The sequence below is a fragment of the Oreochromis aureus genome, linkage group 23, assembly GCF_013358895.1.
Source record: "Oreochromis aureus strain Israel breed Guangdong linkage group 23, ZZ_aureus, whole genome shotgun sequence".
Classification (NCBI taxonomy): Eukaryota; Metazoa; Chordata; class Actinopteri; order Cichliformes; family Cichlidae; genus Oreochromis; species Oreochromis aureus.
The window spans coordinates 25,420,884-25,438,871 of NC_052963.1; the positions used below are offsets into that span (position 1 = coordinate 25,420,884).

General features: G+C 40.0%; 1 protein-coding gene across 1 annotated transcript in view; it reads right to left on the reverse strand.

Moving 5' to 3' along the window:
* The window catches only part of LOC116314230, a 45,776-nt gene that overhangs the window by 25,237 nt on the left and 2,551 nt on the right, over positions 1-17,988 (reverse strand). Inside the window, exons 4-8 of the mRNA XM_039607039.1 lie at positions 11,415-11,660; positions 11,135-11,317; positions 7,936-8,068; positions 2,143-2,280; positions 212-2,009 (exon numbers count right to left, since the gene is read on the reverse strand). Of these exons, the coding sequence (XP_039462973.1) occupies positions 212-2,009; positions 2,143-2,280; positions 7,936-8,068; positions 11,135-11,317; positions 11,415-11,660 (2,498 nt within the window). The remainder of the gene's footprint in view (positions 1-211; positions 2,010-2,142; positions 2,281-7,935; positions 8,069-11,134; positions 11,318-11,414; positions 11,661-17,988) is intronic.

Here is a 17,988-nt window from a genome sequence, read left to right on the forward strand (position 1 = left end):
TTGCCCAGTAAAAACACAACTATGCCAATATAATTAAATCTAAACGAGTGAAGAGCTGGTAGATTTAGTCATACTCGTTTAGTATCCATTGACACAGACACACTGGGCACAATCTGTGTTTTGTTTGGTTGTTTTCTTTTTTTTTGTTCTGTTTTGTTCAGGTAAGTAGAATAAACATTAAAGAGACACAGATGATTCCATATTTACTTACAGAGCTTTGTTGGAGGCTTTGACCACAGGCAGCAGTCTCAGAAGAGCCTCCTCTGAAGCAGAGTATTTCTTCAGGTCAAACACATCCAGATCTTTTTCTGATGAGAGTAAGATGAAGACCAGAGCTGACCACTGAGCAGGAGACAGTTTATCTGCAGAGAGATGTCCTGATCTCAGGGACTGTTGAATCTCCTCCACAAGAGAATGGTCATTGAGTTCATTAAGACAGTGAAAAAGGTTAATGCTTTTCTCTGCAGACAGATTCTCATTGATCTTCTTCTTGATGTACTGAACTGTTTCCTGATTTGTCTGTGAGCTACTTCCTGTTTGTGTCAGCAGGCCTTGCAGGAGAGTCTGATTGGTCTGAAGTGAAAGACCCAGGAGGAAACGAAGGAACAAGTCCAGGTGTCCATTTGGACTCTGTAAGGCCTTATCCACAGCACTCTTGTAGATGTGTTCAGATTGATGGGATGTTTTTTGTTGCTCTTCCAGCAGATTGACTCCAGAGTTGATGAAGATCAGATGGACATGAAGAGCAGCCAGAAACTCCTGAACACTTAGATGGATGAAGCAGAACACCTTGTCCTGGTACAGTCCTCTCTCCTCTATAAAGATCTGTGTGAACACTCCTGAGTACACTGAGGCTGCTCTGATATCGATGCCACACTCTGTCAGGTCTGATTCATAGAAGATCAGGTTTCTTTTCTGCAGCTGCTCAAAAGCCAGTTTTCCCAGAGACTCAATCATCTTCCTGCTCTCTGGACTCCAGGGTGGATCTGTCTCAGATCCTCCATCATATTTTACATTTTTCACTTTGGCCTGAACCACCAGGAAGTGGATGTACAATTCAGTCAGGGTCTTGGGCAGCTTCTCTCCCTCTCTGGTTTTCAGGACATCCCCCAGAACTGTAGCAGTGATCCAGCAGAAGACTAGGATGTGGCACATGATGTGGAGGCTTCGTGATGTCTTGATGTGGGAGAATATCCTGCTGGCCTGCTGTTCATCTCTAGATCTTTTCCTGAAGTACTCCTCTTTCTGTGGGTCATTGAACCCCCTGATCTCTGTCACCAAGTCAAAACAACTGGGAGGGATCTGAGTGGTTGCTGCAGGTCGTGTGGTTATCCAGAGGCGAGCAGAGGGAAGAAGATTCCCCCTAATGAGGTTTATCAACAGCACGTCCACTGAGTGTGACAGTGTAGGGTCAGTAAGCATTTCAGATTTGTGGAAGTCCAGAGGAAGTCGACACTCATCCAGACCATCAAAGATTAACACAACCTGGAAGTCTTCAAACCTGCAGATTCCTGCTTTTTGGGTTTCAATAAAGAAGTGATGAACAAGTTCCACCAAACTGAACTTTTTCTCTTTCAGCATGTTCAGCTCTCTGAAAGTGAATGGAAATATCAGCTGGATGTCCTGGTTGGCTTTGTCTTCAGCCCAGTCCAGAGTGAACTTCTGTGTTAGGACAGTTTTCCCAATCCCAGCCACTCCCTTTGTCAGCACTGTTCTGATTGGTTGTTCTCTTCCAATTGAGGCTTTAAAGATGTCTTCTGGTCTGATTGTTGTTTCTTCATGTCTGATTGTTGTTTCTGGTCTGTATGGTTTCCTGGATGCTGTTTCAATCTGTCTGACCTCATGTTCATCATTGACCTCTGCAGTCCCTCCCTTTGTGATGTAAAGCTCTGTGTAGATCTGATTCAGGAGGGTTGGGTTTCCTGCTTTGGCAACCCCCTCAAACAGAAACTGGTACTTCTTCTTCAGAGAAGATTTGAATTCGTGCTGAAAATGTGGTGCAAATATTTCTGAAAACACACAATAAATACATTTAATGTTGGAACCCTTAATTAGAAAGTACCCCTACATCTCCCTTCCCTAAAAAATAGATTTTTTAATGTACGTTGGTCCATCTCTTGATACATCAATTTCCCATCTTACTGATCTGCAGACAGTCAGCCAGTTCCTCCTCCTTCAGTTTCCTCAGGATGTACAGTGTGATTTTCACAAATGCTTCTCTGTTCCTCATCTCCTCTTTATCTTCACCCTCCAAGACTCCCTCATCCTCTTTCTGGCTCCCTAAGGATTCTGGGTAATCTGAACTCAGAATCTCCTGTATCTTCTTCAGCTCATTCTTCACAAAAGTGATGATGTTGTCCTCCAGCAGCTGGAACAGAAGATAATATGAATAATCCAACCAGACTGAAATGACTGAACAAAACCTCAGATTATGGACACATTAACAATTCAGTGGTCTATTAAGTGCTAAATGGAGATCACAGTGAACAGAACCGATGTAAGAGCAGTTATTCAAATGTACAGACCATAAATACAGAGTCCAAATGTGTTTGATGCTGCTTGGCAGGTTGACCACTGGGAACCTTTGAACTCTCCTGGTCCACTCTATGAAGAATGATGATGAATTAGCTCACATTGTGACTTTCCACACAGAGATAAATACAAGCTAAAGGACACAACAGATGCTTTGCTGTGTGTTTTGGTGTCAAACTGAGAATCTTCTCTGACATTTGAGAAAATCAGATCAGATGAAAAGTATAAAGAGTTTTGTTTTGGATTTTGTTCATTTTTATTTTTACATTTCAGACCTTTCAGGTCTTAAATTTTAAAGCCAAAATGATAAACTTTATATTAACCACTACTCCTCTATATACAGAGATGCACAAAAGTGGTCCACAGGTGCGCATTCGCTGTCAAAATAAAAGACGCGCACCAGATAAGAAGTTGTAACACGCGCTTGGGTACATATGATTTTCTGGAGGAGGACAGACATTTGTTTACAACTCTTAAAGATTTCGAAGAAGCAAGCTCCTGTAAGCAATTACTTTGGTGTTCCTCCACCTCCAAAGAAATGTCAGAAAGAGTCCGAACCGCAAAAGAAGCGCGTATTCTCGGAAAAGTGGTTGCAGGAGGTGAATGGCTTCTAAGAAATGATGAACGCACAGAGATGTGGTGCAGAATATGCCGTGAAAATCCCACTCTAGTGGACAAAAACAGTGCCTTTTATATGTACGCAAACGCGCGTTGCAACTTCTTATCTGGTGCGTGTCTTTTATTTTGACAGCGAATGCGCACCTGCGGACAACTTATGTGCACCCCTTTCTATATAGTACAACACACGAGACACATAACTTTGTGAAAGTTCTTCCCAGATCTTATCATCCATCTTCAATACTGTTCCTTTTGCCTGAAGTCAACTCAGAGCCAGAGATAATGGCTGTTATGCTTGTCTTAAAGTAAGAAATAATTAATCTACTTGACTTTTTACTAAAAATGGGTTATCTTGCCATAATAAACTACATTTCTAATTAGAGCTGTATTAAACTTCAAACAGTTTTCACTATCAAAAAGATCCATAACTCATAATAATCACCAGATGAACCTCTCATAAATTAAAAAATATTTTTTTAAAAATCACAACTACCCATTAGTACCAATTATTAGCTTGCAGAATCAAATCTGCACATCAACAGGTGTTCATATATGAGTAGCATAACATATGATATAAAAGTACATAAAATAGTATATTAAGGTCAACAGAAATCTGGTGCATAGGTAAGAACACCTACATAATATTTCCCACTCCAGCTTTATGTCCTTCCAGTGTACATAATTCATCAAAACCCCCAACAGACCATAACTGCCCAATTTTCTCTTTTTTGACTGCACTTCTAAAGACTCGATTCCAAACTATATGTCAGTTTTAAAATTGTGTTGATTGGCCAATTAAAACCAGAGTTAAGCAAAATCTTTTTTGCGATGCTTTTTCACAAATACTGTTGTCACGTTTAATGCAGGAAGAAACAGTAAACGCATGTTTTTTGAAAGAAAGCACACAAAGTAAACAAAAAAAAGAAAAACATGAACATGCCTCTGGTATTTTTTGTAATGAATTTTTAACAGTTGTACAATTAACTCCTGAGGCATTGGCTGCACTTATGTATTTTTTGCATGACTTTAAGTCAGCTGCGTTAATGCAATATGCAAAAATGACACTCTACTTTGTCACTATAGAAACAAATCCTACAAAGATTCATTCTTCAATCTTTGACTGCCGTATTTATGAAAAAAACCCCAAAACAAAACTCCATAACACACAGCTTTACATATGAAGATAGAAATGTGTAGGAAAAAGAGCTCAGTTGTGACATTAATATGTTGGAAAATTTGTTCAGAAAAAAATGTTCAAACTTAGTCAGTAACAGCATTTAGTAACACATTACCTCTCTGCAGCAGAAGAATTGTCTTTAAAATCAACAAAATGTTTTGACTCGTCACTTTTTAAGGACACACACCTGGGTTCAGGTTTCTGATACATTCTGATAAAGAAAAAAACCCAAAGCACATTTCAGGTTAAAGTTTTAATTTCTATAAATAATGGGGAAACTAAAATAATTTTGTATAAACTAGAAGAAAACAAATTACAAACATGATGAATATGATGGAGCAAACTTGCAGATACAATAGATCATCCCAACTCAAATTTTTCTATTCAACAAGTTGTCCTCTGAAATATTTTTCAGCCCCATTTTAATGTTGAGACATACTTACTCTGTGCCAGATAAATGTCTTTGTTTCAAATCAATATTAAAATGTTTTGACTGGTCGCTCTTTAAGGACACACAGCTGGGTCCAGATTCATGTTTACGCTTTGTTCCTCGTTTAGTCCTGTGAATAATGATGATGCAGTGATTTGAGTGCTGAGCTGTGACATGGAGAAGAGTCATGGACAGTTAGAGATGGTCATCTCACCTCTGAGCTTTGGTCTGGCTTTCTTTGGCTCTTTTAGGGGGAGGGACTCTCTCCTCTCTGTCCTCACACTGATCCATGCTGCTGAATTCACATCCACATCAGCTCACACACACTTTCTACCTTCATCTGCAGAGGAAACCAGTGTTGCCAACTTAGCGACTTTGTCGCTATATTTAGCGAGTTTTCAGACCCCTTTAGCGACTTTTTTTCTAAAAAGCGACTAGCGACAAATCTGGCGACTTTTTCTGGTGTTACTGGAGACTTATTTATGATGACTTTTTGACGTGAAAGCGTGTATCGCTCCTACTCTCAACAAGCAGTGGGTGCTGCCATGGGCACCTCACCCGTGCCAAAGGGCTCACAGGCGGAGGATAGTCCTCACCAGCTTCTATCAGGGCAGGAGACGTTCAAACCTATGCGTCCAAACTGCAAATGAATCGCGCATGAGTGAAGCCGCTGCTCCCGCACTGACTGTAACGCAGTCAGTTCTTCTTTTACTGTTATGCTGTTTTGTGGATCACAACGTTTAAAACTACTTATAAACACACACACACACACAAAGTAACTCCACCAGAGTGCCTACTTCGGGTCACTTTTGCCGGTCCAAGCCCGGATAAAGGACATTAAAAAAAACAATAATTGCTAAAAGAAATTTAATTTGTAGCTCTAAATAAATTCTAAATGCATTTAGGACGTTTTTTACTCACTTTATGTCTCTTCCACGATGTTATTTCTCTCTCCAACAACGTAGGTTACAATTACATTAGCATGACCAATTATGCAAATTAGGCGATGACGTCATTTGGCGACTTTTAGCGACTTTTAGGACAGCCAATAGCGATTTTCATTACTGAGGAGTTGGCAACACTGGAGGAAACACAAATCATTCATGTGCACATCATCACTCTGGAAACTTTAGTTCAATTTAACTGCTTTTATTTAAATGTAACAGTCAATTTAACATGTCTGAACACATGTCATTTACAAACTTTTCATCTGGTCCATGAAAAGCTTCACACTATTTTTTCTTGTTTATTTTTCAGAGATTTGTATAACCCTGACATTACCTGGATAAGACCAAATCCTGCTTTCTAGTCCAGGCCTCAGTAAGAGAATGCATTCCAGTTGGACTCTTATATGTTGTGAGGAGGACAAAGATGGACTGGTGTTTCCCAGTCTGCAGTGTGCCTGCGGAAAATGAACCAATGAAACAAATTACAACTGATTATTTCACACACAATATTTCAGCTCCAGTTTAAAATTACAACATTCAAACTGTTGTTATTACAGAGAAATCTAACATCATTTTCAAAATCACACTTTGATTTAGTACATTTCTGAGAAAGATCAGCAAAGATCCATGAAAAGGACTCTAAATTAATGGTTTTCATTTCTAGCCAAGAAATATTCACAGATTTGTAAATTATCACTGGAAACATTCTTTATGTGATCATTTGCCCTGTTTGCCTGTAGATGTTACACAAACTTGTGCAGATTATGGAAAAGAGTGGCAGACCGCTGCTTCAGGCTCAGTGGGGCATGCACTCTAAAAACTAAAACTGACATTTACTTAAAATTTTTGAGGCAACACTTTTACACTTAAAAATATTGAGTAGATTGGAAACCAGTCAAATCTGTTCAATATACTTCATCAATTAAATAACTAAATTAAGTTGAAATGAATAATTGTAGTTGTTACACAAACATGAAAGAATTGAATAAATATAACAGAAATCACGAGTTAAAAACAAATGTAAGGTTAAGTGAAAACCACACAAAAAATTGAGTAAATAACATTGACATGCTTGGTCAGTGTAACTGAAATATAGATGGTCAGTTAATCCAAAATTTTGTTCCATTTACTTAATTTTGTAAACTGAACTTAATCAAAATTGTACTTAAAATTAAATATGGTAAATGGCCTGTATTTGTATAGCACTTTACTTAGTCCCTATGGACCCCAAAGCGCTTTACACTACATTCAGTCATCCACCCATTCACACACTGGAGATGGCAAGCTACATTGTAGCGCAATGACAGAGGCGAGGCTGCCGGACACTGGAGCCACCGGGCCCTCTGAACACCACTAATAGGCAACGGGTGAAGTGTCCTGCCCAAAGACACAATGACCGAGACTGTCGGAGCCAGGGCTCGAACCGGCAACCTTCCGATTGCAAGACGAACTCTTAAGCCATGATCACCCCCTAAAATTCAAATATGAATGTTATTGTATTTCACTGGTAGTCTAAGTCTAAAAAAACCAAACAAACGAATATGTAGTTGTGTGTTTCATAATACATGTATGAAAAATGACCTCATGTTAACATTTTTCCAAATGAAAAATTTATTTTCATAAACATGGCAATAACTCGAAATAAACAAGCACTAAAAAGACAAGAGCCTTTTCCCTTTTAGCTCAAAGCCTTACATACTTGAAGGATAAATGGCAAACCAGGAGAGCAAACACAAGAGCTCAGATTGTTTAAAAAACAAAATGAACAAAACAATGAAAAAGGCTGATGGTTTATGTTCCATCCCCTAGTAAATTACACAAGAACTGTAATAACACAAGAACAAGCCTCAGGCTACTGGCCTGTATGAAAACTATCTTTCAGGTCATGGTTATTTTTTCGAACAATTCCCTTTGCTTTTCCGACATATATGAGATTTTTTGTTAGTCCAAAAATGCTTTCTCTACAGTGGAAATGACATCACATCAAGGCAATGCATTAACCTTTTGATGGATATCCATTCAAAAAGTCCCATTTTGTGAAATGTAGTCATTTACAATGCACAGAGGTGATTCTTCAGTCTCTGAACCTTGGCTGAAAGGTTTGCAGGATCCAGCTCCAGGAACACTTTTTGAAATACCTCAAAGCAATATTTGAGATTCTTGGGGAATTTCAGATCCACAGGCTAGTCCCAACAGACAGCAACAGGCTCTGCTGAGATCCCCAAGATTACTGAGGACAGTTATGTCCTCAATAACAATCTCTACATCACGCGGTTTGAGTGACCCATCTTGGTTCTCCAGGACGTAAATCTTCATCAGCTTCTCAGCCAAAGCCTCTTCAACACAGACATCATCAGCATCCTCCTGTAGACATAAGGAACTAGAGTAAGCATTTATTCCACATATTTTAATAAATAATCAGCTCACGTACCAGTGACATGTATTAACGGATTTCACTAATGCAAAATAACATGGAACAACCTTTTTATTATTTGTACTGATAGGTAAAAGCACCATTGTCTCCACCAGACAGGTTTTTCCGTGGTGACAAAAGATATAAATAGAAAAAAAGGCTCAACATACACACCACTGAGGAAAAATATGCTCATTACAAATCAGATAGGACAAAGTATTAACCGCGAGTTATATTTCTTTTAATAGTCTCAACAACAACAGAAAAAAGGCAATCTGAGAGATACTGACAATGGGAAGACAGCTTAAGAACTACTAACATTAGTTCTTGAGAAGTTTACAGTAAAACAGCCTTAACGTTTGAAGAATTATAGGGATTATTTTACATAACCCGTAACACGTTACATTAACAGTTTGTGCCCAGGCCACTTACCGGCAAATTTTCCAGGTGGCTCCCCCGTGAGTTTGTGTCTGTTGACCGCCGTTGTGATGACATGGAAAATTTCCCGTGAGGCTATGCATTCTTGCTGCGCACTAATACTCAATTACTCTACGTTATCGTGCTTTACTTACAAATTTAAGTTGTAGTTGCTGACATTAAATAATATTGATTTGAACAATTAATGATTTTTGTACAAGATTCTGATGAGTACAGATACCGATTTCTCAAATTTTTGATTCAATTTTAAACAAAAATATTAAGTACATGCAAAGAAGGTATTCTTTGAAACGCATACTGATTTTTATGAATGTAAATAAATACCTTAATTTAACACAAACACATAAGTTAAAATTTTAGACATTTATTTCAATTTATCAAACTCAAATAATTACTGAAAGGATATTCATAGATTTTATCAGGCTCATCTAACTTATAGTTATAGTGATATTTACTAAGCCTCTGAATTACTTTTTAAAGTGGTCAGTGAGAAAGTTAGTAACGATTGTCACTGATATGTAATCGGCTTTAAATGATTATGTTTAAATTTAATAAAGTTTAATAATAAAAGTTAATACAAACTTGTCTGTTTAATCCAGCCAGTCTGAGTTGACTCTTTACACTGTGGGTGTAAAGAGTGAACAATAGCCTGCTTTCTGTTGTAATAGACACAAAAGTTCATGATGCAGTATTTTTATAGTGCAGGTTTATGTCGAATTTGTGCTATATCTATATTAAATAATTCACACAGTCTGCTCTGACCTCCTGTCCTCACTCTACAATCCCCCCGTGAGTTCGGCAGACTGATTATAAAGACCCAGAGATCAGAGCCTCTCCACTTTAAACTAAAGGAAACAGGAAAAGCTGCCTTCGGTCATCAGGAAGTGGATCTACGGTAGCAAGTCAAGTCATTCCAACCATGTACAGTGGTACAGTACAGAGTGAAATGAGACAACGTTCCTCCGAGACCCTGGTGCTACATATGACATATAACAGACAAACACAGGACTACGTAAAGTTTAATGCGCAAAAATTGCAAAAAAGAACTAGACAAGATTGCAATGAATATATGCAAAATACTGATTACTGTACAAAACGTAACTTGGTGTCTGAAGGTGTGTGTGTGTGTGTGTGTGTGTGTGTGTGAGTGAGAGAGAGAGAGAGAGAGAGAGAGATACTGCAGATAAGTGTTTGGTAGTGATGTGTGTCAAAGGAATTTGCAAAGAAAAGCGTCTGGACTTCTTTAAGTTGCTTGAAGACGTTTCACCTCTCATCCGAGAAGCTTCTTCAGTTCTAAGGTCAATGGCCCAGCAACACACTCAGACAGAAACTGGTTCACCCGAAAGACAAAACTCCAAAACACAGACTTAACAACATGGTGTATGCTGTACAGTACAGCGAGGAATGCCCAGACCTCTACATTGGCGAGACCAAACAGCCACTTCACAAGCGCATAGCACAACATAGAAGAGCCACCTCCACAGGACAAGACTCAGCAGTTCATCTGCATCTTAAGGATAAAGGTCACTCTTTCGAGGATGCCAATGTTCACATTTTGGACAGAGAGGACAGATGGTTTGAAAGAGGAGTGAAAGAGGCCATCTATGTCCACTGTGAGCGACCATCTTTGAACAGAGGCGGTGGTTTACGACACCAACTGTCTGCCATCTATAATCCAGTTTTGAGTTCCCTCCCCAGACGCCTTAACGCCCACTCACATCCTGGGCCATCTGACCTCAGGAATTCACATGACAAGGTGGGGCCAGGTTTCACAATGAGCTCACCCGAAACCCTGGCTGATTAGGTCCCACACCCGCTTTCACACCTTGGCTCATGTGATTACAGGATCACCAGGGGGTCCTTTGTCCCTCTTTGGGGGGATACTCCCACTGGGTTTAAATCTGGGACTCTCGGCCATTTGACCTTAGAACTGAAGAAGCTTCTCGGATGAGAGGTGAAACGTCTTCAAGCAACTTAAAGAAGTCCAGACGCTTTTCTTTGCAAATTCCTTTGACTACGATGACCTGGATGACTGAGAACCTTCACAGACATAGTGATGTGTGTGTCATTCCAGTCACTGAGTGTTCAGGAGTCTCACGGTTTGGGGGAAGAAATTCTTCCATAGTCTGGTAGTGAGGGCCCGGATGCTCCGGTACCTCTTTCCAGAAGGCAGCAGGGTGAAGAGTGTGTGTGAGAAGCTCCAATGATCTTTTCAGCTGCTCTCACTATCCGTTGGAGGGTATGCAATCCGATATAGTGGAGTTACGATACCAGACAGTGATGCAGCTGCTCAGGACACTCTCCATAGTCCCTCTGTAGAACGTGGTGAGAATGGATAGAGGAAGATGGGCTTTTCTCAGCTTCCGCAGGAAGTACAGACACTGTTGGGCCTTCTTAGTTATGGACCTGGTGTTGAGGGATCAGGAGAGGAGAGGAATTTGGTGCTCCTCCACCGAGGATTTATTGATGTTAAGTGGGCAGTGATCTCTCTATGCTCTCCTGAAGTCAACAATCATCTCTTTTGTTTTATCCACATTCAGAGACTGGTTGACTCTACACCAGTGCGTTAGCTGTTGCACCTCCTCGTCGTTCTTGCTGATGAGACCCACCACAGTCGTGTCATCGGAGAACTTGATGATGTGGTTGCTGCACAGTTGAGAGTCAGTAGAGTGAACAGCAGTGAACTGAGGGGCTCCGGTGCTCAGTGGGGTGGTGTTGGTGTTGTTGGTGGTGTTGGCGATGCTGCTACCAATCTGGACTTTCTAAGGTCTCTGTTCTGACCCAGTAGGCTCAGTTTTCCAGGTGCTGAGGAATGCTTGTGTTGAATGCTGAACTGAAGTCTATGAACAGCATTTGTACATATGTGTCCTTATTGTCCAGGTGGGTGAGGGCGAGATGTAGGGTGGTATCTGTGGCGTCATCTGCTGACCGGTTGGGGCGATAGGCGAACTGAAGTGGGTCCAGTGTGGATGGCGGCAGGGTCTTAATGTGCCTCATGACAAGCCTCTCGAAGCACTTCATCATGATGGGTGTGAGTGCGACGGTGTGGTAGTCATTGAGGCAGGATGCTGGGGACTTCTTTGGGATGGGAACGATGGTGGTGGCCTTGAGGCACGTTGGGAATACAGCAGTGCTCAGGGACAGGTTGAACATGTCAGTGAGGATATCTGTGATGATTCTGAGTTCAGCTGCTGACCATCAACTAACTCAGCTGCTGCTCTCAGTCCCGGACTCTGATCACATAGACTAACAGAAAATGGCATATGGCATGGTTACCAGTCGCCTCGTTTGTCTGTTACCGTGAACTATGCAGCAGCAGGTTTGGGCTGTTTGTACTGGAAGTAAGCCTCACACAGCTGATGTTAACTTAAAAAAAGGTTATGCTTCCATAACCTTCAGATGGACATCACACAAAATACTCCCCAAAATACTCCCATACTAACCCCATTCCCCACATAAAAGGGGGCAGACACACAGTTACCTCATTTTATGTGCATGGACTGGTGGGCATACCAGAATGACAGAATTCTTACCAAAGATTTAGGAACCCTCTGTTGTACAACTTATAAAATAGCTTTTCATGATTTACATGATCAAACGCTTTGGAGACTGGAGACTAAGGTCATTGTATTTGGGCCAAGTGGCCCTGGAGTTCCACCATCTGACTTGGGTCCTCTCACATGCTGTGTCAAACCAATTGTCACCAAAATTGGAGTAAAAATTTACACAGCTTTTAAAATAGACAAATAAATACAGTGGTGAGAAATAGCTTTTTTCAGCTGAGGCAGCTCTCTTAAGACAAACCTTTTATTTCTTTTTGTGACTTAGAGAAAGTTTTACATGCATTTGTGACCACTCGCCCTGATTATTGTAATGCACTTTATATTGGTATTGATCAGACCTCACTGTCACGCTTGCAAATGGTCCAGAATGGTGTAGCTCGCCTGCTGACAGGGATGCGCAAAAATGAGCACATTACCCCTGTTCTTGCCTCTTTACACTGCCTGTCCATTATAGAATTCATTTTAAAATTTTATTGTTTGCTTTTAAAGTTTTAAATGGCCTTTGTTAAGAGATTTTATTTTAGTCAACCGTTTAATGTTTTGTCAAGTTACATGCTTTCCCCAAACAGGTTTGCGAATGTACAATGATGTTCACATATTTTATACTACATGTATCTTGTCACTACACATGCACATGAGCTCTTGCTGACTTCTAAGAAAAACACATAACCCTATTCTGCCATTGGAAACAGGAACCAACTGGCTTCTGTTTCCCTTAAGATAGGCTGGACCAGTTACTGTTGTGACAGTTGAACGTATATGTTTATGCTTATCACCTTGTAAGGAGTTGTATGTTCTTCCTACATGTGTTTGTGACGCAAACATGCTTGAGTATAATAAAGGCTGACAACTGCTGCAGGGTGTGAGTATCAGCCGATCACTCACCCGTGCACGTAGCTCTGCGAACTAACTCTGACTGTCTTTGTATTCTTTCAGTGTGTTTTAAAAATGTCTTGCCACTGACACTTAATTGGTCCTTCGAGCTGGATTATTGATTGATATTATTATATCATCTAACTATTCACAGACGGAGCCACCGGATCCTGACGTCGTGACTACCTGCACTGCAACCACCGCTTCTAGCGAAGCGAGGAAAAGCCCAGAGTCGTAAATTCGCCTATTGGCCAGTGTCTTATACACTGTAAAATGTAATATTGTGTTTAATTAAAAATATTAAATAGGCTGAACTCAATTTTTATCAATTTGTTATTAGAACTCAATTTAAATAAGTTACCAGTACTTTTTATGCAAAAACGCTGATAAACTCCATTTATTTGAGTTGTCTTAACTTAGAAAAACTAAGTAAGCTGGAAGTTTTGCTTCTCTGTGCGGAAGGATGAAAATGCCACGTGACTACCGTCCTCCTCCCTCTCTGATCAGTCCGCATGTTCACGGTGCATTTTTTATGGAATATGTTGAGCAAACCTGGAGAAGCGTGGATCTTTACCTGATACACTGACTTGGTGAGTAAATGTTTACTCTTATTCAAACTGATTTGTGGCTTCTCTTAGTTTAGCACCAGGTTTAAAATCTTGCTAGCTAGTTAGTGTTAGCCTAGCGTTGCTGCTGCCGCTGGGTTCATGTTACTTAAAAATTAACACCACAGCCTTAAAAACCTTACATAAAACTATGTGGTGAAATTTTCTGTTGATTGTTTGAAATAAATAAGTGAGATAAGAGCCCAGACAAAATTCTTCGGGAGGTGCAGCCGTTAGGGATGGGGTAGGTGTGGGATGTGGGGGGTGGATAACAGAGCTCTCCGAAAACGTGGAAGCACTTTTGCAAATATGTGATATTTTGATAAATTAAGTAGATATTTGAGCATTACATAGCTACATTGTCGCCTGAAAATATCTTAAAAGGTTATTTTGTGACCCAGAAAGGGTAAACTGGGGAAAAGGAGGATCGCATTTGTCGGCCACACGGTTGTCGGAGCCTGTGCTTACTTGTAAGCGGCAATGGCGGAGGAGCCGCTGAAAAAACTTCTTACTTTTTCTGGGTCACAAAATAAACTTTTAAGATATTTTCAGGCGAGAATGTAGCTGTGTAAATTTCAAATATCTGCTCGATTTATCAAGACATCACATATTTGCAAAAATGCGCCGACGTTTTCTGAGACGTCCATTTTTTTCATGCTTTGTGGCAGCTTTAGAACATCTGTGGCATCTATTTATGTCAAATCTAGCCTTTATTTAACAACATAAGCAAACGCTATGTTACAATGATTGCACAGCCATTAAGGATCAAATCAGTTTCTGAAAGATGTTCTGTTTTTTCTCCCTCTGCTTGCTTCTTACTGTCTTTGAGGCTCGGGACCAGCACTCCTGCTGTTGGACAGAAAGACATCAGTAAGTATTTTGGTTTTCCAATATATTAGCAACTGTCAGTGACATTTATATTAATCAGGCTGAACTTTAATCATACTTTAGATCAGCCTGTTTTGCTTATTGTTTTATTTGTGCTTTGCTTTGGGGAAGTTGTTTCTTTACTGATCTTTTCCTGTCTTCTGTTATTAGACTTGAGATATGACTGCACTATGCTGTTGCTGGTGACCACAGTTAATTCTACAAGACATGCTGTGTAAGTAAACAAACAACAACAGTTTGGTCTGCATTTCTTGAAAGATCACATCCCCAAACTTAGTTTAGAGGGTCTACACTGTATATAGTGAAGTCTGCAAGTTTTCTAACAGCAAAATCTGTTTTGTGCCCAAAATCATTTTGCACATCATTAGAATGAAAGTTATTTGCCATGTTTGCATAGCCCTTTTTAAAATGATGCTTTCATGACATTATTGTGTGTTGGGTGGTGGTCAGGGCTATCCAGACTGACAATTGGGACATTGAATGTCACCTCTCCGGTGGGGGGGGGGGGGGGGGCCTGAGATTGTCTAAATTGGAGTCTGTTCTATACCAAATGCAGAAAAAAATGTTTTAAGAAAGCAATTAAGTTCATGTTCCAAAAATATGATTGTTTGCTTGCAGGACACCAGGAGAGACGAGTCCTCCGTCACAGATGGTGTGGTCAGTGAAGATGGTCGCTCGCCTGCAGGTTCAAGCTCATTGCATCTCCAACCCACATCCACTGCCACTGTACTTAAGGGAAGTTAAAGACTTTCTTCTGCACCTACATTTGGATCACCTCGATCCATGACAGTCATTCAGGCAGTAATGCCTGGACTGGAAACAAGCATCCTTAAAATATTACAACATTCCAGTTCATGTGTTGGAATGGAAAACAAATGTGTTGTTTAAATCAGAGACTGCACTTGTGACAGAACAACAAATATTTTATTTTGATTATATAAGTGATGTAAGTACAAAACAAACTTGTGGTAGGCCTAAACTTATTTTCAGAATAATTACATCTGAGACTTTGTTTCATTGTAAGATTATAACAGTGATGGCAATATAATTGTTTGTTGTTCAGCAGAACAGTGTCCAGTAGGTTGGCTGTTATACTTTGTTGTGTTTGAAAATAAAAGTTGGGCTGATTTTAACATCATTACAAAAAGTGTTGTTAATTATTTTTAATCATATTCAGGTTACCACAAATTGTTTTTTCATTTAGTTGAACTTAACATGTTTGTCAGTAGGTAAACAATTAGTATTGTACAGTCAGAAATATCAAGTTATTGTTAATACTGCAGACTTGCAATGTATAAGTTGTCCTAACAGTCATCTCAAGTAAGCTTTACTTAGTTTTTTTGAGGCAACGAGTTTCCATAATTTTTTTGAGTTCTGGGAACTAACAAGGCTGTACAGTGTACTCAAAATGAGTAAGTTGCCCTAACTTGGTCATCTTACGTAAACTTGATCCAATTTTTTTGAGTTCTGGGAACAAATGAGCTTGTACAGAGTACTCAAAATAAACAAGTTGTCCTAACTTAGTCATTTTTAGCTAAGCTTTACTCAATTTTTTTGAGGCAACGAGTTTCCATAATTTTTTTGAGTTCTGGGAACTAATTAGATTTTACAGTGTACAGGTCCACGACGACAGGACTCGGTGACGCCGGAAAAAAGAACACAGCGCAACATTGAAGGTGAATATAAAACAGCCAGAAATACTTCGCGATTGAATAATCGATTTTAGTTTGACACTGCTCAGAATAGACGTGTCCTGTGTGGGCAAAAGGTCTCAATAAAAAACGTCCTGTGTGGACCCGCACGTAAACGCTCGCCTGTGTAAGACGGGATAATTTGCCCTGTGTGGGCCCATTCCGCAACAAAAGTAAAGGTTGGTAGCTAGTGGTTTATTTCACTCTGGGAGTGAAAATAACGAGAGTGTCAAATAAAAATAGGTTTTTTTTTTAAGCGCGCTGAATGTTTGCTGAGGAGTAAGTGCTTCATTGAATAGGAACTCTAGGCTCCTGCACTACTCCTATTGTTTTCCTGTGAGTACTGAATGGTGAGGAAGAGAAAGGTTGCGCATCAACGCATAAAATTAAGTCCGCCCTGAATTTAGTTCAGGGTAGAAGGCTGACTTAATAACCTCCTCTGACTCTAGTACCAGAACGTCTCACAGTGTGTGCTGGCAGTATTAATAAATAAAAGCAAAACAAGGTGTAATGTTTTAAAGCATGGAAAGAGGAATGAAGTGGAATAAACAAAAGGTTAAATTAAATTAGAGCTTATTTAATGTATTCAAATTGATAATAGAAGGATAACAACCGGTAAACTGGTATTAATAATGAAATATAGTTGGCAGGACGACCGTGCCTAGAATGGATAGAATGCATGAAACCAGATAACTCACACAAACACATATTAAATGAAATAGAGAGATGCATAAGGTATATTAAGGTTGTGTCATTGTTCAGCCAAAGAAAGTGTGTGAAAAGGAAAATGTCTCCAGCTTGGGAAAGGGTGAGACTGCAGCTCACCCTCAGCCCTTGGTGGACACAAATAAAATATTGTAATATACTATTGCTGTTATATAAAAAGATAATAACATTAATAATGAAATAATATTAAATATGAAGAGGCACCTCAGTCAGTTGTGATGTGAGGTGGATAATTGTTAAAAGTAATCTGTATCAAGCTTAAGGTTTGCTCAAATTCAGTATAATGACATATGAGATGTGTCACGGCGAGTGAGGAGAGCCGTGTGAAAAAAGGGAAAAGAGGATCCAAGCGCAGGCAGTCGTGAAGGTGTGAAGGTGATTTATTGAACGCAAAGCACAAGAGGAAAAACGGCAAACAGAGATCACACTAAACTATACTGGGACAGCTAAACTACAGAGCATGAACAAGAACACGAACCTGAACATAAAGCAAGGTGGACGACGGTACAAGATGGTGACAGCAGGGAGAACACACGAATGGGACATGGAGGATACGCAGACGGACCAGCAACAACAATGACTAAAGACGTGACTTAAATACACACAGAGAAACACAAGGAGATTACACACAGGTGGTGGACACAGCTGGGAGTCATTAACAAGACGAGACAGAGGTAAAACTGAACACACTCACATGAGACGCAGACCTTCACAATAAAACAGGAAACAAGAACACTACACAAAGACGCAGACTCGACACTGAGAGACAGACAGAAAATGACACCTAAACCCACACATGAGAACACAAATCCTAATCACCAATAAACAGATACATGAAGCTAGTAATCACCACCACCACAATAATCAGCACAACAAGATAAAAAACAATCCATTACTCAAAAATAAACCAAAACATAATAAACTCAAAATACTGGGTCCAACGGACCCAGAACCGTGACAGTACCCCCCCTCTAAGGGCTGGCTCCCGACAGCCACAAACAAAAAAACAGAACGAAACATGAGCACCAAACCAGGGCGGGCGGAGGGGGTCCAGGAAGGAGGGACAGAAACCAAACAAAAAACAAGG